General features: G+C 33.9%; 1 protein-coding gene across 1 annotated transcript in view; it reads left to right on the top strand.

Annotated features, from left to right (window-relative positions):
- The first annotated feature begins 7863 nt into the window (after positions 1-7863).
- LOC128192800 (uncharacterized) overlaps positions 7864-26508 on the top strand; it is a 71045-nt gene continuing 52400 nt past the window's right edge. Inside the window, exons 1-3 of the mRNA XM_052865779.1 lie at positions 7864-7956; positions 10165-10255; positions 14644-14670. Coding sequence (XP_052721739.1) covers positions 10198-10255; positions 14644-14670 — 85 coding nt within the window. The 5' untranslated portion in view covers positions 7864-7956; positions 10165-10197. The remainder of the gene's footprint in view (positions 7957-10164; positions 10256-14643; positions 14671-26508) is intronic.

Raw genomic sequence — 26508 nt, 5'->3', positions numbered from 1 at the left:
CTTGTATTTTGAAATGTCTTGGTTTTCATTAATGGTATTTGGTATGCAGCAACTGCTTTGGATTAGCAACCAGAGATTATGGGTAAGTGTCATCTACATGTAGTATTTTGGGAGGTATCAATGGAATCTGTAAATTCATGTCTACTGGTACTCTTTAGCATCATTAATGTATACATAGGTAATGAAGATCACTGATCAACGAGGGAGCAAATACTGTGGAATCATTGAAATTTGTGGGGGCCAATTTTCGTGGATGACTAATTTTACAGGTTCATGGGGACATAATTTTGTGTATTCTATTACACCTACAATGGGAGATATGACTTTAGAACCCAAATTTATTAATATGTTAAGGATGTAAATTTGTGGATGAGAGGTACCCACGAATTCCACGAAAATTGAGCCACCACGAAATCTAATCCAGTACATCATTTTACTAACATTGTGAAACTTGCGACTTGGTGATTTAGGGATTCTGGTGTTGTGGCAGGAACTATTGATGAAATTATTCAATTCTTAAAAATCTTAACCACATCTATATGCTGTTTTGGTAGCATTTTTGACAAATACTAGCTAGTATTTTGAGGAACTGCCTCTAGACAGTATACATATATATATTGGTGTATTGTACACAATGTGAGCTGAAAAGCTTTGTTTGCTCAATGAGAAAAATTTAGGGAAGCTTATGCTGTACCATCCAGTTGTTTTTGGAGCAGGTTTCCACCTAAGTTAATACTTCAGTATAAAAATGTACTTGAAAGGCTCATTGCTGAATCCCAGCCACAGGTTTTGGATAATGGAGAAAAAAGTTTTTGTTGGCAGGTTATAGTACTTGAAGCAGGTCACATTTCTAGGTTGATAATAGTCCTAACATATCCAAACTTGCTTGGTTAATTTAAATATGTGCAGTGTAAATAGGGAACAGAGTTAGTTTTAGATATGATACATGTATTAAGTTTGATCTTGTCTATCTTTGTGCTAAGCTGGCTTAAGTTTTTGGGCAGGTTAAAAGTAGGTTAAAGTATAATGGAGTTAGATGTTGAAGAAAGTACTGGACCTGATCGACCCAGACCCGCATGCATGGTTAATGTAACTACTAGTATTGATGTGTAACACAGTGGTTGCTTCAGATACAGAGCTTGATCTCCACAATTTAGATGCTGTTGCAGGTTAAAGTTTTTGGAGCAGTTCGGCCCAGGTTAGAATGTTGAACTTGGTTACATTTTTAAATAAACATTTGTCCTAACCAAGAAAGACTTTCATGATTCATATAGCTATGGATATGAAACATTTTTAAAGAAAAAGGAATCATCTGTGAGTAAATTTTGTTACCGAAATGGTGAAAATTGCAGGCAGGTGGGTGGGTGGTTGCCATAAGGATGCCACTTTGTATAGATCCTCCGATAGTTTTCAAGATAGGAAGTTTTGTTTTGCAGATTAATGAGGGCCCTGCTCTGCGGGTGCCCTATAGTGATTAGTCTGTCCCTCTTTCCATCCATCCATCTTTCCATCCGTCTGTCTCCGATTGCTTGTCCAGAGCATATATTCTCCTCTCTTGGCCCAATCTGGCTCATACTTCACATACAGAGTGCCTTTGGGTAAAGGCTGTGCAATGACCTTGAACCATGTTTCTAGGTTTAAGGTTAAAGGGGTATGGTCACGATTTTGGTCAAATTTAATTTTAATATTTTCATTATTTACAATTCTTTAGGAATGTATTTCTAATGATCAAGTGAAGTTTGAGAGTCATTTGTAGAGTTATGTGCAAGATACAAGGCTCACAACTCTTTCTCATGTAAACAAGGCTCGTGCCCTGTTTTTGTTTACATAGGTTCAATATACCAGTAAAAATTCTTTTTTAAGCAGATTTTTCTATCTTCTTATTCCTTTTAAGCATAAATAAACAGTTTCTAACGTTTAACGCATTCATTTTAGGTCTAAAACTGGAATTTTAAGTTTAACATTCAAAATGTAAACAAAAGTTTTGTTTACAAAGCAAAGAATTGTAAGCTCTGTAACTCGCTTAAAACTCAACGAATGATACTCAAATTTTGGTTGCCTTGATGAAACATTGCAAACATTAAAATCTGAAAAATAATTTTTGACCAAAATCGTGACCATGCCCCTTTAAGTTCATAATGGAATTATAAATAAAATCCTTGTCCGGAGCATATCTTCTCTCCCTTTTGGTTTAATCTGGCTCATACTTTACTCACAGAGTGTCTATTGTCAAAGGGTGTGCAGTGACCTTAAATAAAATTTGTAAGGAAAGGGTCATGGTCATATCGGACCATGCAATAGTCCTTTTTTTTCAGAGCATAAATACTTTCCACTTGGCCTTATTTGGCTCATAGTTCACATAAGCAGAGCTTGTGAATAACGGGTGTGTAGGGACCTTGAACCAATTTTTAGGTCAGAAGTGAAGATCATAGCAGAATTATATAAAAAATCCTTTTCTGGAGCATATCATCTCTCCCTTTGCTCCAATCTGGCTCATACTTCACCCACATGGTGCCTTTGATCAAAGGGTATGCAGTGACTTTGGATGATGTTTGAAGATCAAGTGTCAAGGTAATATCAGATCAAACAAAAATCCTTTTTTTAGAGCATATTAATACTCTCCATTTAGCACTTTATGGCTAATACTTTACTTAAACAGAGCTTTTTGGTTAATGGCATGCAGTGATCTTGAATGAAGTCAATGTGAAGGTTAAAACATCTCTTTATACCAGTAAACAGTTACAGACCATGCATGTAGATTTTTTTCCCCATTAGCGTATATTAATCTGTTCAGATTGAACAAAAATGCCTGTATGTAAGAGGTAATGAGATTTCCTCCTAAAGTTTTTAAGATGGGACATTTTTGTTTTACAGATCAATTGGTCGTATATATCAAAAATGTGTAATTTACTTGGATTTTTATTTGTAATAATTCATGCAAATTACCAGCTGTTAAAAATATTGCAAATAGAGTGCCCAATTTCTCTAATATATCAATATAGTGTTGACAAATAGATTATGAATACTGTTCACACAAAAGAAATCCGGTTTGCTGTCGCATTGACAACTTAACTAATGTTATAATTTTTATATATCGTTTTCATTGTCTACAGTAAACGTAGTAATGTTGAATCATGAAAATTAACTCTATAGTGATAGAACACCCTTTTGTTTTATGATTTCTTGTCAGGTTTTAAAAACATGCAACCTCATTGAACGAATTGACAACCCAACATTTCCCGTTTACACAGCTGACACTTGGCCTTAAAACACTTTTATTGGATAGCTAGTTTCCCGTACTATGAAATTAATAATAATAAACTATCAATCCATAAGGTCAAGAGTCTGTGTTATGTTTTGACACCATGCAGAGAACTTTTTAAAAGTAATATTATAACATAAACTGAAGTGTCAAAGCGGCAATCTCATAATGTTTATTTTACCAGGCACGTAGCATCGTTTTTGAAAGTGGGGGGGCCAGACCCATCCAAAAAATCTTGACAAGCAAAAAAACAGAACAAAAAAAGAAAAAGGGAAATATAAAGTTTCCAAAAATCTTCAAAATCCTAATCCGTGGGGGGGGGGGGGGGGGGGTCCTTCAATTTGACTACTCATTTCCTAATTTTTTCGTAACAATTTTTTACTAACCTCCAAAAAGGTGGGGGGGGGGGGGGGCAACTCCATTATAATTCATTTTATTATATGTAAATTTTTAAAAAATTTGTTGCTGCGAGAAAAAGTGGGGGGGCCAGGCCCCCCCTGGCCCCCCTGATGCTACGTGCCTGTTTACACTACCATAGATAAAATCCAAACGGTATACACTCGCATGCCAAAAGTATGACAATTTTTAGTTTGTTAACTATATAATTATTTTATCGAGACAAATCCTATGCTTCAAAGATGTTCTGATGTCATTATATTGGTTGTACATATATTTCTAAGAAATTTGGATCAATATATGCAAATTTGATAAAAACAAGAGGCCTATGGGCCACATTGCTCACTTGAGCAACAATAAAGGTGAACATAATAGATCAAAGATATACTCCATATATTCCTTAATAAATGTAAAAATATTACCTCCCATTGTGGCCCACCCTACCCCAGGTCCTGATTTGAACAAACTTGAATTTACACTACCCGAGGATGTTTCCACTCAAGTATCAGCTTTTCTGGTCAAAAGGTTTCTGAGAAAAAGGTTTACATGTACTTTATATATTCCTATGTGAAAAATTGGACCTTCATTGTGGCTCCACCCTATCCCCGGGATTCATGATTTTCACAACTTTGAATCTACCCTACCTTTGGATGCCCAACACAAGTTTCAGCTTTCCCGATCAAATGGTTTTCGAGAAAAAGATTTTTAAAAATTTACTTTATATATTTCTATTTAAAAATTGGACCCCCCAATGTGGCCCCACCCTACTCACGGGGATCATGATTTGAACAAACGTAAATCTACTATATAAGGATGAAAAGAAAAAGTTTTTTGAAGATTTACTCTAGGACTATATTTGGTATTGTCAAAAATCTGTCCCCCATTTTTGACTAATTCTAAAATACATGTAGTATCGTATCAAAATCAAATTTTCATAAAACAAATAAAAATACTTACTGTCATTTTCCCCCACATTTTGCCTTTGATAGTTTTGAGCACAGGTCTGCTCAAGTGCGATTTTTACATATGTTTTTATTCTTATGATAATATTATTAATTTATAAAATTCGTCATTACTAGTGTTTGTAACTTACTGCTTTACGTACGTCATGGCCGATGGCTATATAGAGTATTGTTTACGCAGAAAAAAAGGCAGTAACGCTTGTTAATCCTTCATCATATGACAGAGAAAAGAATCGGAGAGATTCCGAGTTTTGGAACAATGCAAATGCCATATATAGTATAAATGTACACTGTATGATATACTTAAATGTCTACAATATAGAAATATTCAAATGAAAACTTATTCATGTAAGATCGTTTAATTTTAGCTTAATTATAATTACTATCGGAGGGTTAGTTTTGGGCTTTTACATATTGTGACAGTTTTTATCAATCCTTGATTTGAAACAAAAACCACCTATTAACAAGTGTCAAATACTTCAGTATTTTAAAATTTTGGGGTCCTTTTATATCAAAAAACATTTTTTAAAAATATTTTTATTTCCCGACTTCGATATCAGACAAATGGACAACCATTATGCATATGATTAGCTTGTTTGTAGCGACATATGGAAACCACTGTGACATCTATAATTCGGCTGTTAAATGAATTGAATGCATTACAAAAATAAAGCTGAATAACAAATTAAATAAATAAAAATTAATTGGATCTATCTACCAAGTATGACTCCCTCTATTTCTTTCCGAAACTTCATAGCTCTATAAACCAGCTACAGAAACTAACAGGACTGAAATATACAGTACACGCCTCGTTTATCGAATGGTCGAAACTTACAGCTACTTAAGAAATATCACGGACTGTGCGAAAAAAATCATGATGATGTCAGACAAAAACTACCAAAGGAGACTATATGGCTGTTTCTTTTTAGCTAACGTACTAATGTACATTAATTATTATTTAGGGAGATTTTCTTACAACAAATTTATCAATTTGCTAAAAGGAAGATGTAAATATAAACAATAAATTGCTTTCTTTTATGATACATGCGGGTTCTGAAGGTAGCGATCATTGCCTATTTTTTTATATCGGAAAAAGTACTCCCCTTCAGCATCCGGTGTTCACTTCCATGAGAAAACATACAGTTTGAACTGATAAGCCAACGAGTTAGTAAAAGGCGTTCAAGTATTCGTTTTACTTTTAAAAGCTGCTTTCAAATGTATTGTTTAGTTAACTTAAGTACGTAATTATAATAAAAAAGTTTTACTTCGTTTCTTACGAAAAAAAAGAAAAATACAGAGAAAATTAAACCCGCTTATGCCGGTTATGCTATATTTCTGGAATGCTAGATACCTTCATACCCACATGAAACACAAAAGAAAGCATTTTTTGTATTGTTTTCGAGAATCGGATATTTCAAAAATACAGTGTAAGGGGTTTATATGTAAACCATTATGAAAATGCAAAACTTTTCAAAACTTTCTTGAATTTGATCGCATCTGTACTAGTGTCGGATGATGTGGCGCACCCTTTAAGAGGTCACGTCAATTAAGTTCCCTGGGACGACTATATTGCTTGTACAATTGAATTACACATGTTCCATCTATTCAGCAAATAAACTATCCCAATTAATTTTTTTGGTCATATCCTATCATTTAGACTTTTCTTTAAGAAGGCAATCAATAGAAATCAAAATCGATAAATAGTTCAGAATTTACACATCAAAAACATAAAAAATTACCCCAAAAATTCCTTTTTATAATTATAGCTTGTCGTAATTAGTCTGAATTATTTTTTGTTTCTTAGTGTTTCTTTCTATTTAGCACAGACGCACGTTCTCATTGCTGTAGACTTGGTTTTTTAAGGCTAGAAATTATGCAAATCTTCCTTACCTAAACCAGAACACTGATATTAAAATAGATATGAAATAGATATTGACGAAATAACTGTTTATTAAATTTACGCACGGAGAACGTTCAAAAGGCCTTGTTTATTGACAAATAATGATTTTTGAACGCATTGAAGTTCATCAATTGGACCCCCCCCCCCCCTTTTCCAAATGGCTGGATCCGCCTCTGGAAAGAATTTTAATTGTTTAAATAAACCCCTTAAATCATTTAAAAAATGCAAAAAATGTAGATTTTTATTCCGATAATTCAAGAATAAACGTCTAATTTTATTTAGATTGTGAAATATTGTGCATATTTGGATAAACTAGAAAAGGCGTGTTTCAGAAGAAGGGAGGGGTGTTTATAAATAAGGAATAAGGACTCATTCTTTGAGTATTATGAGGTGATAATTTCGGTCGGGGCGTGATCAAATCCAATATGATAGATTTGATCACGCCTATCTATCACGCCCCGACCGAAATTATCACCTCATAATATTCAAAGAATGAGTCCTTATTACTTATATTTAATATAATTTTAAGCCATCGTACTATTAAATATTTAGATATAAATAAGCAAACCCCGCTGGCGCCTCAATTTGGCGCCATTTGTATTATGGCTTATATACACAGGCACTTGTTTCTGAGAAATTTTTTTTACCGTATAGTATAATAATAACACGTGTTATTGTTATACTTTCATGTTAAATACTGAAATCTGATTGGTTAAGACGCAGTTAATAATATTTACTATTACCCTCAGCGTTAGCAACGCACTTGGCAACGGGTAACATTAAAAAATGTTACATGCGCGAAAATTATGCGCGTACGGTTCGCTGTAGAATTCACGTTATTCCTATATAAAAGGAGTAAAATTTTCTTAAAAATTTTAAAAAAGACATTCAGTATAACAAAATAAATAGTGCCTGTTTGGGAGGATAACAGTTGAAATTGACACCCCTCGAAAACCATTGTCAACCTCCGCTTCGCGTCGGTTGACAATGGTTTTCTCGGGGTGTCAATTTCAACTGTTACCCTCCCAAACAGGCACTATTTATATATTATTATACTATAGGGTAATTTTTTTTCTCAGAAACAAGTGCCTGTGCTTATATAGTACAAAATCGATACGTATGTGTTATCACAGGCAAAGACACTGGAAAATGTAAATATATGGCGATTGCGTTTAAATTACTTTTTCGTTTTTACTAAAAAGGAGCCCGACAGTTCGATAAGGGCTAACAGAAGATGGTCATATTTTCAAAGGTTTCTATTTAAGATAAAAAAAAAATATTTTAAATATATTTTATCAATACCGGAACGATGCAGCCACGTGATAAAATTTAGTTCGCCCATTGGTCGTTTTGCCACCATTTTACTGTACTGTCACAGCCATATCACTTGTGTAAATGGTGGATCGACGGAAAACAATTATCTTGAGAAAGAAAAGGTAATATAAGTATTGATTTCTCTAATTCTCTCAAATACGTTTTTAGGATGTTTTCTATTTTCAAACGAAATTACTATTTCAAATTTCTAGCCTAGAAACGTGTAATATTAACGATCCGTGGAGTCTGTAAACCAAACCGAAAGTAGATTTTAAAATAATGAATTATTTGCTATATTTTTGCACTATAGAAATAAATAGCATTATAAACAAATAGCAAAATCATTTATATTATGTATTGTATCAATATTTCATGTAATTACAAGTTCTTAACAGGTATATACTGGATATTTCGATGTGTACATGTACAGGGTGTTTCTAAAATAATGATTCTATATAGCGTTTCACCTCAAAGGAGGATTCCGTACCGAAACGTTTTTAACTCGCCTGAGCTTAAAGTTCAAGTGAGCTTTTCCGGAAACTTTTATTTTGGCGTCCATATGTCTATCTGTCCATCCCTCAGTCTGTAGACTTTTCACATTTTTTAATCCAGAACCAGCCATATGACTGCCGTAATGAGAAAAGGGGCCCTTTAAGGTCAACATTTCACAAACTCACTTTTTAGCTCACATGAGCTGAAAGCTCAAGTGAGCTTATCTGATCACATTTTGTCTGTCGTCCGTCTGTCTGTCTGTAAGCTTTTCACATTTTCAACATCTTCTCAAGAACCACTGGGCGAATTTCAACAAAACTTGGCACAAAGCATCCTTAGCCTAAGGAGATTCAAAGTTGTGAAAATTAAAGACCACGCCTTTTTGCAAAGGGAGGTAATTAGGAATTTTCAAAAATTTTCTTCTCACAAACCATAAGACCAGGAAAGCTGAAACTTGTGTGAAAGCATTCTCAGGTAGTGTAGATTCAAAGTTGTGAAAATCATGACCCCTGGGAATAGGGTTGGGCCACAATGGGGGTCAATTTTTAACATAGGAACATTTAGAGTAAATCTTTAAAAATCTTGTGTGGAAGCATCCTCAGGTAGTGTAGATTCAAAGTTGTGAAAATCATGATCCCCGGGAATAGGGTGGGACCACAATGGGGGGTCAATGTTTAACATAGGAACACTTAGAGCAAATCTTTAAAAATCTTTTTCTCAGAAACTAATCAGCCAGGAAAGCTGAAACTTGTGTGGAAGCATCCTCAGGTAGTGTAGATTCAAAGTTGTGAAAATCATGATCCCTGGGGGTTGGGTGGGGCCACATTGGGGGGGGGGTGTGTTAAAGTTGTACAAAGGAATATGTAGAGTAAATCTTTAAAAATCTTCTTCTCAGAAACTAATCAGCCAGGAAAGCTGAAACTTGTGTGGAAGCATCCTCAGGTACTGAATACAGGTTGACATGGATTATGGATACAGTTCACATAAAAGAAAACCCGGTTTGCTGTCACATTGACAGCTTTTCACTTGTTGAGAAATTGGGAGTTGAAAGGATGTCCAAAGTGAAAAACTGAAGCAAGCAGGAGATTAAGTTCACCCTAATTTAATCGAAACAAGCAGCCGTCTAAGTCGAATTTCGGGCTATATTTAACGAATTAATTAGAGAAGAACAGGTTCATAATTCAGAAGAGACTTTGACAAATATCGTCAACATGATTAACCGGGAATTCATTTCATGTTAATCGCTGAAGATACATACATGTATATGTATGTTACTCTTTTTAAAATATCAGGGTTAAAATTACGACATGTTAACTTGAATTTTCTCATAGAGCAGACTATAAACCGTCAGATCTTAGCTACCTTTCCTTTTCAATATGAAACTTAAATTTGCCTACACTTATTGTCTACATGCTTAATATATGTCACTGGACAAAGAGAATTTACTGAACTATATTACTAAAATTTAACAAGTTTGTGTTGTGTTTTCCCCGAGCTAGTAATGAGAGCAATTGTACAACCATGTAAATGCACCCATCCCCCGTGGATACACACAGAGCGTGCATGGGGATAGGAATAAACAAAATATTTTAATTCAAATGGTTTTTAACAAGTTCAGTATTTGGTGTCTTCAATTACATGTTTATTTCTGAATAATGCATCTCCCAGCACAATATTTTCATTTTGCGAGGAGATGCTCCGCTTTGCGGTGGCCCTGTTTTTTCAACTTTGAGCCTACCATAAGGCAATCCCAGCCTTTGGCCCGAAAAATATGTTACTATAAAAAAGATTCTGTGCTATTTGCTCATGCAGGGACCTTTGTTTGTGTATCTTTACAGCAATGAAGAAGATCAGCACTAAAACTTTCCCCAATGCCTCCTACTGGTGTAAGTGTAAGAGCAATTGATAATAAGAAGAGGATAATTTCAGGTAAATTTTAAAAATCATGTTTCAGTTCTCTTTTTTCTGAACAGCTGATGATGACAACAAGCTATTTAAAAAAGATGGAGATAAAAATAATTAAATGCTGTAAACAGGGCTCGACATTAACGCTTGTCCGCTTGTCCGGTACCAGTTAAAAAAATATACGGACAAGTGAATATTGCTTGCCACTTGTCCGACTGGACAAGTGCATTTTTATGTAAAGAAGTCTCCAACATTTTAAAAAGTAAAGAAAGTTTTGTGATAAGTTTATCCGTAGTCCCGTTATAAGTTTATCGATTAGTTATTTTGAATTTCGATCCCGACTTCAAATTGACATGCAATTGAGTTACTCTTGATCGGGATTGAAGTTCACTAATTACAAACAACTTTCAATATTGAACTGTAAAGGTGTGGATCTTAGTTCTTACACAGTACCAAACACACATGTTATCAAAAAGAAAGGAAGAACAGGTAGCAAAGATAAACTTAAGGATTATGAAAAGAAATGTAATTTATATTAGGTTTCATTCATCATTGATAGACTATGATGACTTTCCATGTTTAGTTTAAAAAACAGATGAGAAATCAATATAAGAGTTACATGTATTTTAAAACCTGATGCTAAATTTAAAATGTCTTGTAATTTGCCATGACAAAGCTACTGCTGACAAATCATATTTAATGTTATATGGAACCAAAACATTTAAGAAGGACACTTTAAGTTTCCATTTAAGAAGTCAGGTTATTAGTTATGGCAAGAATAATCAATAAATGACTTTATTTTAGTAATACAGAATTGAGTTTTCAAGTTGACCATATTTGATCTTTAATATTGAAAAATTTTTGGACAAGTGAAGTTGAAGTTCGGACAAGTAAATATCTTGGTCACTTGTCCGAATGGACAAGTAGGAAAAAAAGTTAATGTAGAGCCCTGTGTAAACCAACTTTTATTCGCAACAGCTTTCTTGAGTGATTAACCTAAGAAAGTTTGTGGCAACTAATTGTCATAATCAAGCCTTATCTACATTTGTGTTGTCTTCATAACCATATGGCAAGGACTAGATTGCTGTGAGAAATATTTTCAATGTTGAGGCTTTCGCCAACTTTGTGAAAATTTTTCGCATGCAAAGAAAAGTTGGTTTACAGTAAAAATTTTTACTGTTTATTTTTTCATCACTCTTGTGCTCATTTTAAAAAATTTGAAAATGTACGGTAACTCATATTGAGGATTATAATTAGGGCCCCGCAAGGATTTGAGGGTGCCCTATAGTAATCACTCTGTCTGTCTGTCTGTCCATCTGTCTGTCTGTCTGTCTGTCACGCTTCCGTCCACAAATATTCTGTTTTTTTCTAATAACTTTTTTTATGGTTGCCCAATCAAGTTCAAATTTGGTATGGTAGTTCAGTAGGCAGAAATACATGTATGCTAAGTTTGGTTCTCTATGTCTTCTGGTTTGGAGCTGGGGTGGTGGGGTAGATTCCTTAACTATGCATAAGAATGAATGGGCAAAGAGAGATAACTGCTGAGAATGTTACCATTGAATACTTGGAAGGCTGTGCAATATTTGTCCTTTGGGATTAATTAACCTTCCACAGGAAGAAAATCCTAAGCTTTATCTTTATCTGTCACATTGAGATTAATTACTGCACTGCCTGTGTCTGCAAATGAACTTTGTTTTGAAGTTAAGGTCAATTTTGAATGATGTGTAGTATTGTGTAAATTCTTTGAAATATGGATTTAAAATATAATATTCATACTTTATTTTGGTTAAAATACCGTACACAATGATTTATAATAATTTTATTGAATTCTAAAATCAAGATATATATTAAGATATCCTTTTTCACTATTTTATTTTATAATTATTAATTTTATTTTTTTCTGCCTTAATGCTGTCTGAAAAAAAAAATCTTATTGTAAATTTAGAAGAAAAGGATGAGAGAGTAGAACAATTAATCCCCTGGGATTAATTATCTTGCCTGCTGCAGAAAATTTGCAGAGGCTTATATCTATCTGTCATATGAAGATTAATGAACACGTTTGTCTGCAACTGATGTTTGTTTTGAAGTTGAGGTCAACCCTGGGTGATAAAATGTATTTGCATTCACTGAAGGCTTGCATTTTATAAAACACCTGTTTAAATCTTTTTTAAATACACATTTAATTTAGTTTTTAATTTAGTGTTTTTTTTACAAGACATGAGGTTATAATCCCTGTTTTATGCAGATACAAGGTTACTATTTAGAGTTTTTGGACATTCAGGAATTATCTTGAAATTTTAAAAATACAGTTGTTACTTATAATTTTTATATATTTTTTTTTTAAATGTCGTCAAATTAAACTCTCATTCCATGAGTTGCACCCTTAGATTTTTACCCCATTGATTTTCCATCATTGTTAATATAAAGAGGATGGAATTCAAAGTTTTTTTCACTTCTCTATATTAATTGTCATAGCGGGGCCCTTCCTGACTGGTCAGTTTTCTAGTTTTCTTTGTTTTGTGTTTTAGCTCACCTGAGGCAAAGATTCAAGTGAGGTTTTCTGATCAAAATTTGTCCGTTGTCTTGGGTCGTTGGCGTTGATGTTGGTGTTGTTGTAAACTTTACACATTTTCATCGTTTTCTCTAGATCCACCGGGTCAATTTCAACCAAACTTGGCACAAAGTATCGTTGGGTGAAGAGAAGTCTTTTTTTTCAAATGAAGGGCCACACCTTTTTTTAAAGGGGAGATAATTGTGGATTATTAAAAATTTGTTGGTATTTTTAAAAAATCTCTTAAAAATTGATCGGCTAGGAAAGCTGAAACTTGTGTGGAAGCATCCTCAGGTAGGGTATATTCAAGTTTGCTCACATCATGATCACAAGGGTTTAGGATGCAACCAGAATGGGGGGTTAAATTTTTACATAGGAATATATAGAGAAAAATCTTTTAAAATCTTCTTCTCAGAAACCAATTGGCCAAAAAAGGGTGAAACTTGTGTGAAGGCATCCTCAGGTAAGGTAGATTCAAGATTGTTCAAGTAATAATCCCCAAGGGTAGTGATGGGGTCACAAAATTTGATATGATTTTAAAATCATCCTTTTAGAAAAGGGACTTAATTATAAAAAAAAGAATATCTAGGGGTAAAGAATGAGATTTTATTTATACAGGATCTACATGTGATTTAATCTAGTCTATTGTTGATCAGGTGAGTGATGTGGCCTATGGGCCTCTTTTTTTTTTTTTTTCTTCATAGATTTTAAATAACAACAATTTCAAACTAACCTAAAGGCAAATAAGATGGTATGGAAGTATAATGGCTGTCAATTTCCAAAGAGGACCTATTTAGAATCCACCTTCTTATAATTACAGAAAAAGACCTGTGACAATATTTTAAGAATGTCTTATTAGTACCAAAACTCTGCTTTATATTTTGACATCATTTTAAAAACTTGAAAATAATCCAGAGGCATATTATTTGGTTATGGAATTAAAATTAAGTTTCTTAGACTTGCATATGTGATTAAAATTGATATAAATTTATATTATAAATACGCTCAAGTTAGGTTTTAAACTTAAAATATAAATAAGTCTTTATTTTGTTTAAAAGCATAAATTGTGAAATACCAGCTGAATGGCTAATTAACCAAACCCAAACCCCTCCCCCCAGTACTAAAGGTTTGACTATTAAAATTAGAGTAATCAATAACTGATTTGTACAGTCAGCAGCACTTTACAGTGAAGTTCACAGAAAGAAAGTTATTCAAGGGAATGGATTGAATGAATCAGAATGAAATTAGCAGTGTGATACCAGTATGTACTTTAAGATATGAAAAGAGATTCTTAAAACTGAATACTTGTTAAACTTCCTTAATTTATTTAACAACTACTCATGCCAAGCTTGCATACAGCAAATCTATTACCCAGTTACAAATGGACTTTTCTAGACTAAACTCAATGTTTTGTTGGTTTATAAATTCATCGACCATGGTCCTACCTACTAGAACTGTTTATCTCGCATCTAGATTACTTCCATATCTAAAATTTTCACATGCATAAAATTTCTTGTTTCAATGAACATTTCAGTGATTTTGTTGATCAGTTCACTGACATAAACCTTAAAATTAGATGTTCAACAAATGATGGTAAACCCACATAAATGATAAGGCAAACAAGCTTATATTGAATTGACACTTTTAATGAAGTGATTTTCAATTCTCCTGGAGTTTAATGATTTAAACATATTTTGAAGCTAATGGATATAATGAATTATGTTTATAATGAGGAAAATTTGCCTGTCCCTGGCACTTTGTGTGTGTTTGACTATTTATTAAAACATATTTAATTAAAAAATCCTCAAATTCAGCCATCTGTAATATATTTATGATTTAACATTGCTGCTTTTTTTTTCAGACTCGCCAAAAATGGCTCTACAAGAAGGTTAGTATTAAAATAGAAAAAAATGAATTATTTTCAGCTCACCTGAGTCAAAGGCTGAAAAGAGATATTAATCAAAAGTTGTTTGTCGTTGCTATTGTTGTAAACTTTTTACTTTTTCATCGATTCTCAATTGCTTAGAACCTTGACAATTTTTTTGCCCCACCAGGAGCTCAAATTTTGATGTAGGTTAATAGATACTTGTTTAAGATCTTCTTGAAAACTGTAATACTCATCATGTGTTATGAATTTGAAATCATCCTGTTCAAAAGGGGCTCAACGTAATATTAATATCTGAAGAAAAATTTGAAAATCTTTTTAGATCTTTTTTATATCTTTATTCAACTACATTGTCTTGAAATTTTGTATATGGCAAAATTCTGACTTCTTTTATGGCTATTGTTGCTATTGTTGCTAAGGTGAGCAATGTCGCCCCTTGTTTCATTATGCTGTCTTTGATGATCTGCATGCATGATTGCAACAAGAAAAATATGAACTAGAGCAAAGCTCGTTGCAAAGCAACGAGTGGGTTTTCCGCTAATGTCGAAAGCAACGCTAGAAGTACGTCTAAGAAGCAGAGTATTTATCTAGTAACAAAGAAACGTAAGTACAAAAAGATAAAAAAAAAATCGAATGATTCTTGGTACAACTTAACATGATCCGAATGTTTTTAAGTACGACTTAACCAAAAACCCTTAACCATTTCAAGAACGACTTAACAAAAAAAACAATGTGTTTAAGTACGACTTAACAAATTTGACTTCATTTTAAGTACAAGTTTACTTTACCTTGAACTAACATCTTTTTTCTTAACCCAGAATGCAAAATTAAAATTTATGTAAAAAATCAATTTTGTTTAAAACACAATTCTGAGCAATTTTTCCTTTTCACTGCTTTTCAAAAGGTTGACCTTTCGTACTGTGTGCTCGTTGCGTCATTAATTGTCAGAAACTTATCGATGTAAAGTTTACTTTACTGTACTTCTGTGAATATTTTCTATGTAAAATTACTATGAACCAGACAACATTGAAATGGTGAACATTTCAAAGGGCCCCACTTATGTTATTTCAGAGAATTCTGCTTTGACCTTGACCTATAACTTGAAATTTTTCCAGCTGGCATAGAACTTTTAATTCAATTTCATTCCCCCTAACATACATGCATTTTTGTTCAATCTGACCAAGATTAAGAATATTTGAAAAATAATCTACTATCTAAAACTAATTTTAAAAAGATCTACTATGACCTTCACATTGACAGACTTGGTTCAAGGTCACTGCACGCCATTAACCAATAAACTCTGTAAAGGTAAAATATTAGCCAAATAGGGGCTAAAAGGAGAGTATATCTATGCTCTTAAAATATGGATTTTTGTGTGATCTGATATGACCTTGACTCTTCATCTACAAATATCATTCGAGGTCATTGCATATATTTTGAACAAAGGCATCATGTGGGTGAAGTATGAGGCTGAATGGAGCAAAGGGAGAGAAGATATACTCCGGACAAGGATTTTTAAAAATATAATTCTGGTATGACCTTCACAGTTTCTTTTCACTGAAAATAGGTTCAAGGTCACTACACACCCTTTCACCCTTTACTCAAAAGCTCTGCTTATGTGAAGTCTGAGCCAAATAGGGGTTAGTAGAAATTATATATGCTCTCAAAAAAGGATTTTTGCACGATCCGATATGATCTTCACCCGTTACCTAGAAATTTCATGCAAGGTCACTGCACATCGTTTAACCATAGAGACACTCTGCGAGTATTAGCCAGATTGGACCAAAGGGAAAAAAGATATGCCCCAGACAAGGATTTTATATATATAATTCTGCTATGACCTTAACCTTATACCTAAAAACATGGTTCAAGGTCACTTGCACATCCTTCAACCAAAGCAACCCTGTGGATGAGGTATGAGCCAGATTGGGCCAAGGGGAGAGAAGCTATGCTCCTGTCAAGCCATTTGGATGGACAGACGGACAAATTGATCACTAGAAGGCGCCCGCATAAACATGCCTTTTTATCTAATTCAAAATAGTATCCATGCTATCTGCCCATGGTGAATAGTCATCAAAACCATTCATCAGCAGAATTTGATTTCCCTCCTTTTTAAGGTGGTATGGGACATCTGTCGATATTAATGTGGATTAAAGTCTATATAATTGAAAACTTTTCACCGGTTTAGAATTTTCAAATTTTACAATATTTAACCAAAAATAGCTTTTAAAAATATTTGTAAAGGTAAAAATTTTAAAACCCCCAGCGGGATTCGAACTCATGACTTACAGGTTCGTAGTAAACCCTCTATCCCAATGCGCTACGGAGAAAGGTGATCACTTTTGGAAAGAAAATACTTATATAATTATACTTTATTTTATTGTTTATTTCGATAAACAATACGTCACAACATGGAAGTGTCCCATATCACCTTAAACTCGGAACACCTCTGACCTAATAAGATCGCCGCATTAAATACAAAGTTTGATTTAACTCTAATTTGTTTATCATCAAGAAATTCTGCATCGCTGACAAATAAAGTTTTCTTCTGTATAATGAAATACCAATTAACTGATTATTCGGACAATAGCAAGTTTATTGTCCCATTCCACAGCAACTATTTCCCTTGGCTTTGCCTCATTAAATATTTGCTGTCTTGGGGGACAATAAACTTGCTATTGTCCTCATACCCAGTAAATACTAAATAGGCATATAATATTCCATCCACCTACATTTCATGTTATATAACCTCCCGTTTGTAACCTTCAATTTCACTGTAAAGTCAACATATCTGTCATAGCCGCAAGTTTCACAATTTATTTCTGCTTCTCATGTACTTAAATTTAGGGGCCTTAATATTGCTTACCAATTCCAACAAGAGACATCCCTCTAACTATTGATAATCATTAAAATTCATTTCATGAATCTACGCAACAATGATAAACCTTGAAGTACAGTCACTCTCAATTTTACAAAAATTTTGACGGTACTTTATCCGAAACTGTTCCTTGTACCTTTAACTTAGTACACTAACATTTTTATGAAAAGACGGTTTGTCTTAGAATAAGAAAGCTAATGCAATTCTGAGAAAAAGAATACCACATATTGCCAATTCCATTGAGGTTTAATGAAAATATGGCCATTTAAGTGAACCCACCATTTCCAATTTCCTTTAGTAAACACAGATTTACAGGGTTCTCCATAGTAAAACATCTTTACCTGACCTTTTAGAGGTCAACTTTTGTTAACCCACCTTTAAAAAGAAACCTTAATCAATACAACATATGCCTACATGATATAATCATGATAAAAGCTTCACATCACTTAGAAATACCCTTACATGTATACCCCCCACCCCCCAATCTTTTGATTTTCATAAAAAGTCATGGTTTAAAATGTTTTACCTAATTTTATGAAACGTGTGGCAATTTCCTTGAGTAATTTCTCACACATATTTGAAAACAATCATCAATGATTCTAAAATTTGATCTTTATTTGTTTATTGTATGATTTGTACCATTTTAATTAACAAATAGACAGCTGTCCTGCTTGTGATTTCTTGTTTTCATGAAAAAAGTAAGCTAACAATCATATTTAGTGAATATCTTATCTATTCTGATTTCTAGTCTCCTTCTAACCATGCTAAAACAGTAAGGTACAACCTACAAGTTAGACATCTGCCTTAAATTAGAATTAAATTCAAACACACCCAGGTAGCCTGAGACAGAATTGATTTCAATGAAAAATGTTCAAATTTGACATGTTTTTCTACTTTTTTATGCATATATACCTTAGAAAGGTAGAAATAGGTTGTTTCTTGTTCATTTCAAAAGTAATTATCATAGCAGATGTTATTTCAAAGTCAAATGTACATTTACATATCCTACATGTAATCTTAATGCAGACAATTAAATAGAGGGGGGGGTTTCAATTATGTAAACACATCTAAATATCTTTATGAAATAAAAAATAAAGGAAACATAATTGTATACTTTTATTGAAAAACAAATTTTCACAGCAATTATGAATTTCTTTAAACAGCCTTAATTTTGTTTTCATAATTTCTTATCAAACACCAACCACAACATGGCATGATGCTTTCTTCAAGTTCCATTATTGTTCATGCATTATCGGATTTAATTTGAATTACCGGTAAATAGTCTGTAGAACACAAGGAATATGCATGTGGATAGAGGTGACAGGTTAATCTCAGGAGCTGACCCACAAGAATCAACAGGTACCGGTAAAAGCCATGTGGTAACAAGAGTCCGTTTTGAGCTGAAATAAATAAAAAAAATAATTAGCTGTGTTTACATACATGTACTAGTAATAGCTGTGTTTACATTAACATATGCATAGTATTTCTGTAAAAAATACACTGACCATGCAGTGTAATAAGTATGACATATCCCAATACATGAAATAACATTTAGGCAGTACAAGATCAAAAATTTGCATATCAAGTCATAATATAATATTAAAAAATTTTCATAGGTATAAACACTTATCAAATTGAGAAAGAGAGAGAGTTTGAGAGAGAGAGAGAGAGTTTATTTCCGTACTTGAAGTGCAACAGTCAATATTTCAATTCGTAAATTACAAACGAATATTACCCACCGAACAGCGTCAAAGTACATGTACTGGTATTAGCTTCTGGTATACCATTTTTTATCAATTCTACTGTGTTTTTTTTTTTTTTTGCAAATAAATTTAGCGAGGGTTTTTGTTTATTTTCTTATAAATTACATGTTTTAAAAACAATACTACGTGTAATAAGCATAAAACATGTATTAGTAAACTTAATGAAGAATTTTTAATAGATTATTTTTCACAGAATGTGGTACATTACATGTATGTCAATCTTTATAAAACTAGCGTATATTTCGTGCGCCATAAATTGCAAGTTTTTTGTAAATATCATTTACTTGCATGATAGGTATATATGGTCTAACCAAAATTTTCTTCATAAAGCTACAGCTGTATGTACCACATATATGTTTTGTCACAAGTATACATTTAAAAAAAAAATACCCAAATTCTAACAGTTTAAATAAACTCAACTCATTCTCTGATAAGTTCATTGTGTTTTGTGCGTGCATATCTTATTTGTCTGCTGCAACAGCAGCCAATCAGCGGTAAGCTGAATCCACAAAAAGAAAGTTTGTGTTTTAGGAGCGGGTAAATTGTTTATGCGACACTGTCAAGAAAACCACACCAAATAATAACAAGGAACATAAATATTCACTTAAATGTATTCTGTTGTAAAGTAAAGGTTTTTAACACTTATTGCATCTTGCAAAACATGTGATGACTCTTAATCATCTGTCATATATCTGATATACATGTATATGTAAAAGATGGGAGAAATAACAACGGAACAAAGTGGGATTCGAACCTGGCCCTCTGAATCTCTAGTCAAGTGCTCTACCAACTGAGCTACATGTATCTGGCACCGGTATTCAAACCAGTCTGACCGTCACATTCCTCCCCCTTAAATGATCTTCACCCTCGAAGATCATCCCTGGCAGGATTCAGTGGGTGCGTCTTTTAACCCCAAGGAACCCCAAGGAACCCCAAGGAAACCCAAGGAAACCCCAAGGAACCCCAAGGAAACCCCAAGGAACCTCAAGGATATCCCAAGGAACCCCAATGACAAAAATTAATAAATTTTAATACCCAAGGGGTCTTATTGGACTTCAAGGGTCACCTCTTAGTACCCCAAGGGTACCCCAAGGAACCCCAAGGAAACCTGTAAGAACCCCATGGAACCCAAATGATAAAGTTATTAACCAGTGATACCCCAGGGGTCTCATTCGAATCAAAGGCTCACCCAAAGGTACTCCAGTGATAGAAATTAATAACTATTTATACCCAACGGGTCTCATTTGAATCCAAGGGTCACCTCGTAGTACCCCAAGGATACCCCAAGGAACCCCAAGTATACTCATTAGAACCCCAAGTAACCCCAATAATAGAAATCAGTAACTAGTGATACCCCAGGAGTCTCATTATACCCCTATACCCCCACAAATGAAGTTTATGGGGGTATATTGGTTTCACCCTGTCCGACTTAGTGTCCGTCCATCTGTCCGTCTCTCTGTAGATGCAACTTTGTCCCCCCTATAGAATTTTTTACTACTGCATGGAACAGTCTGAAAATTTGTACATATGTTGATCACCATCTGAAGATGTGCACCTGTAATTTTTTTAGGATCAGACAAGATTTATGATTTTATGGCAGTTTTCATTTTCCTCATTCTATATATTGTTCACTGATGTTGAAAAGTAAGGGAGGTAATCCTTACAGATTTTATTAATTAATTTATAGCATTAAAATACCCTAAAATATATTTTATTATATAAATACATTCAAATGGAGGTTTGTTTGTCTTTATGCGTTAACTAAATTTATCTTTTATAAGTATTCTATCAACTGACAATGCAGAACTATTAAATAAATTCTTAGGAGCTGGCTGAATTCATTTGTCCCAAGGGGGCCATTATCTGAGCCATGGTTTAGATGGAGCATGTGTGTATGGAAAATTGATAATCTGTAAAATGGGCAGTGGCTTTGGGGCTAATTTAAAAGGAAATAAATAATAACATTATTAAAATAAAGAAGTGAACTATTTTTAGAAGTTGTTTAAATTTATTAGTCATGCAAGTAAATTGATGAAGTGACCCTATAGGGAATTTTATTTAAATTATAGATTTAAAATTACTGATATGATTGTAGTGTTTCTGCAATTTTAAAATTGTTTGTAATATTAAATTTTCTCTCTTACATATTTTAACATAGTATGGTAATTATGGTAATGTTTTGGGAGTTTATTAAATTTAACAAGCCTGTCAAAGAAAATCATATATAAAGTCCTATGGGATCAATTTTCTGATATGGAGTTCCATTGTACCATAGCAGAAAGTGAGGAAAATTTGAAACAACTAACTGCATCTGTTAAGACTCTTATTAGAAAGATATTCAAAGTTTTATCAACAGAAGAGCATTGCTTGGCTTCCGGTATTTCCATTTACTGCAAAGGGTGGGATTATTGTCATTTTGTTGGTTTTTCATTAAAACAACTAAATAAAAAAAAATATCATCAGATACATTAATTTGTAAATATATTACTGTTATACATATGTATTTAAAGTGATAAGTACCCCAAAGAACCCAAATGAATCTCAAGTATACCAATGAGAACCCAAAGGATACCCTTGAGAACCCCATATAGACCTCAATGGTGGAAAGTAAATTTGATGACCAAGGCCGGTCTCATTAAAAATCAAAGGGTCACTCCTGATACCCCAAGGATACCCCAATTATAAAAATTGATATCAGTAACAAATTATACCAAATTCATGAAAATAGGGCACTAAATTTTATGTCACCACAAGGAAGTCTGCAATTCTTCCGGTGAACCATTCATATGAACACTTAATAAAACAATGTTTCTTTGGTGAAATTTTCAAATGAAGTGGAGAAAGATATTGTTCAGTTACAAAGACCCAAACTTATTTTACTATTGACATAGGGGGTGTTACCCTTATTGGAGTACTTTTGAGAAAAGACAAGAAGTGATCATGGAAGTGTGGAGTGGGGCTATCTCCCCTTCGTGGGTACAACACAATGGAATGACCCATTATGCATGCAGAATGTTCATCTGAGAGGCACCAAAATACCTGTTAATTGCAGGTAGACACCCGTTTTATATTGGTGGTAGCTCTTGGACAGGGATTAAAGGGCCAACATAACCCTTTACATGTATACACAATGGCTTCACCATCACTGTTGCAATATATTTACCTACACCTACATCTCCTTGTTTATTGGTAGACAACCCTTGTGAATTTTGGGTGTCTTCCCACTTTGCTATAATTCTGAAATTTTTATGGGTGACTGATTTTAGCTAAGGGGGAATGGTGCTCAGGTAAGGGTAAATTATAGTCTGTTCAATTATTGACCTTAAGCAGATTTTTAATAAAAAAAAAAAATAACAGGCAGTTTTTTGAGATTATGTTTAAAATAAAGTTAAAAAAATTAATTAGATACTTGTAATAGAAGTAAATTTTGATAATTAAAAAGGGTTTGTTCTATCATGATTGATCGTACAAGCTAATTTTTATTTCATGTAAAATTACTCAATATTCATTCTTTTGAGGAGAAGGAAAACTATGACATTACTACCCCTTTTATGTCCCTTATCAAAAACCTTGAAAAATTAAACATTATATGGTTCAAGTTTTGGGCTGTTGATTTTAATAATGAAAAAAACTATTAATGTTAATTTTATAAGAAATGCAGAGGAATTATCACGTACATCATACAATTTGGCTATAGTGGTTATGATATAAAAGAATCAAATGCTCAACAACATGCATGTACATTTAGGACTACATTTTCAGACTGATGGAACTAATTCAATATTTTACCCCTGAAATTCAGAAAAATTCTTGTAAAAGGACTATATATATGATATATATGATATGGGCCTAAAATGGCCACCTAAAATGAACATCATCATTTTTCTTTGTACAGATATATATGTGATGTTTTTACATAATGTTCATTTTGATTCAACTGCCCAGAATTTAGAAAAATGACATCGTAAAGACAACCTTTTCTTGCCATTTTTGCATTTTTAGCATAAAACAGCTTGTTTTCAAGCAGTTTTTCTTTCAGAAAAAATAGAGAGCATGCTTGAACAAACAAAATATTTTAATCAGAGATGTATCTAGCCAAGGCTAATAAGTGACAAAAAAATTTTCCCTGTTCAAGCATGCCCTCTATATTTCCCATTCATAAAAAGATAAGAAAAATGTAAATTTTTGACTGATTTTGATTGAAATATAGAAATAGCGTCACTTCTGACGTCATTTTCTGCCAGTGAGTGCAAAAAAATAAAAAAAATATGTGAAAAATAAATTTTACATCCACTCTTCTAAAATATAACATAACATATTATTGTACCTGAAACACTTTAAAAAATTGCGAATAATGGGGGCCAAATTTAACTCATATCATATATATAGTTCTTTCGTACTTCAAATCACCATCTACCAGTTGAAGTGGGAAGATGGGAAGGTATCCCATTAAATGAAAGATTTTGTCCTCTCTGTTTAAAAAAAAAACGTATAGCCGATGAATTTCATTATATTTTAGAATGTGATGCAATATCAAGTCCGAAACAAATTTATAGACAAAAATTTTTCGGCTAGACCAAATGTGTTTTAAAGTATTACATATTAGGGTATCCTTGGGGTTGTATGGTGTATCAAGAGTTATAAATCTGTATGATTAGAGTATCTTTTGGAGTTCCTTGGGATTTCTGTGGGGTTCCCTAGGGTTTATAGAGGTTTTTAGAGGCGTGTCTGGGATACCAATGAGTCCCCAGTGGTATCAAGAATTTTTAATTTGAATTATTAGGCTATACCCTTGGGGTTCCATTGGGTTCTATGGGGTATCAAGTTTTATGAATCTGTATTATAAGGGTATCCTTTAAGTTCCTTGGGGTATCCATGGGGTTCCATGGGATACCTAATGGTGTCTGGGATATCAAAAAGCCCCGAGGGTGTATCCAGAGATATAAAATTGTGTTATTAGGGTATCCTTGGGGTTCATTTGGGTATCAAAAGTTATATTACTGGGTATCCTTGGAGTTCCTTGAGGTATCCATAGGGTGTGTCAGGGATAACAATGGGGTATCTGTATTATTACTATTAGAGTACTATTGGGGTATCCTTTAGGTTTCTTGGGGTACCCATGGGGTTCCCTGGGATACCTTGTGATTTGTCAAGGATATCAAAGAGACCAAAAAAGTATCAAGAGATATGGTGTATCCTTGGAGTTCCTTAGGATATCAAGAGTTATAAAATTTATATAACCAATACATGTATAAGAGTATCCCTAGAGTTCCTTGCCGTGGGTTTTGTCTGAGATACCAATGAGTCGCTACGGGTATCAAGAATTTAAATTTGTATTATTATGTTATCCTTTAAGTTCCTTGAGGTATTCTTGGGGTTCTGTGGTGTATCAAGAGTTATGAATCTGTATTTGTAGGGTATTCTTGGAGTTCCTTGGGATATCCCTGGGGTTCCCTGGGATTCTTAGAAGTGTATCTGGAATACCAATGAGTTCCCAGGGTTATCAAGAGTTTTAAATTTGTATTACAACGTATTACAGTATCCTTGGGGTTCTATGGAGTCTCAAGATTTATGATTCTGTATTATTAGGGTATTCTTGGAGTTCCTTGGGATATCCCTGGGGTTCCCTGGGATTCTTAGAGGTGTATCTTGAATACCAATGAGTCCCCAGGGTTATCAAGAGTTTTACATTTGTATTACAATGTATTAGGGTGTCCTTGGGGTTCTATGGAGTCTCAAGATTTATGATTCTGTATTATTAGGGTATTCTTGGAGTTCCTTGGGATATCCCTGGGGTTCCCTGGGATTCTTAGAGGTGTATCTGGAATACCGATGAGTCCCAAGGGTTATCAAGGGTTTTACATTTGTATTACAATGTATTAGGGTGTCCTTGGGGTTCTATGGAGTATTTAGAGTTATGATTCTGTATTATTAGGGTATTCTTGGAGTTCCTTGGGATATCCCTGGGGTTCCCTGGGATTCTTAGAGGTGTATCTGGAATACCAATGAGTCCCCAGGGTTATCAAGAGTTTTACATTTGTATTACAATGTATTAGGGTGTCCTTGGGGTTCTATGGAGTATTAAGAGTTATGATTCTGTATTATTAGGGTGTTCTTGGAGTTCCTTGGGATATCCCTGGGGTTCCCTGGGATTCTTAGAGGTGTATCTGGAATACCAATGAGTCCCCAGGGTTATCAAGAGTTTAAAATTTGTATTATTAGGGTATCCTTGGGGTTCTATGGAGTATCAAGAGTTATGATTCTGTATTATTAGGGTATTCTTGGAGTTCCTTGGGATATCCCTGGGGTTCCCTGGGATTCTTAGAGGTGTGTCTGGAATACCAGTGAGTCCCCAGGGGTACCAAGAGTTTAAAATTTGTATTATTAGGGTATTCTTGATTCTTTGGGGTTCTATGGTGTATCAGGAGTTATAAATCTGTATTATTAGGTTATCTTTGGGGTTCCTTGGGGTAGAATTGGGGTACCAAGGGTAAGGGGTGACTCTTGCACTCTAATGAGACCCCCTTGGGTATCAATAGTAATTCATTTCTGTCATTGGGGTATCCTTGGGGTTCCTTGGGGTTTCCTTGGGGTTCCTTGGGGTTTCCTTGGGGTTCCTTGGGGTTAAAAGACGTGCCGTCAGTGAGTTAACCTGTTAGTTCCAGGGGTTGGTCACAACACCAATATTGTAACAGGATGGGAGAAATAATGAAGGGATTTGAACCTGGGCCCCCTGAATCTCTAGTCAGGTGCTCTACCAACTGAGCTATCTGGCACTGGTATTCAAACCGGTCTGATCGTCACATATAAAGAATTATTTTAAACAATGTTGTTCAATAAAAAATAACACTCGCAACCTTCAGTTTTTGTCTGTAATTAATCAATATTGGCGTGCAATCAGTTCTCGCCGAGTACTATTTCTCACCAGTGCATTGTTACGTCATTTTATCAACACATAAAATTATATACGAAAATATGATGTAACAGTGCACCAGCGAGAAATGGTCCTCGGCGAGAACTGCTCGCACGCCAGTACTGCCAGTAGTCAGATTAAAAAAAGAGAATAAAAAATTACATTTAAAACATTAACAAGGACAATTTAAGTACACATCATAACTGCTAAACAAGAAAAATTATGTGAACTGGTAGAATGGTAGGCATAGTTCTAACTTGTAACCTACATGTACAAGTACATGTACC

The sequence above is a fragment of the Crassostrea angulata genome, chromosome 7 (assembly GCF_025612915.1).
Source record: "Crassostrea angulata isolate pt1a10 chromosome 7, ASM2561291v2, whole genome shotgun sequence".
Taxonomy (NCBI): Eukaryota; Metazoa; Mollusca; class Bivalvia; order Ostreida; family Ostreidae; genus Magallana; species Magallana angulata.
Note: the sequence above shows the minus strand (reverse complement) of the source record. Positions and strands in the feature narration are given on the sequence as shown.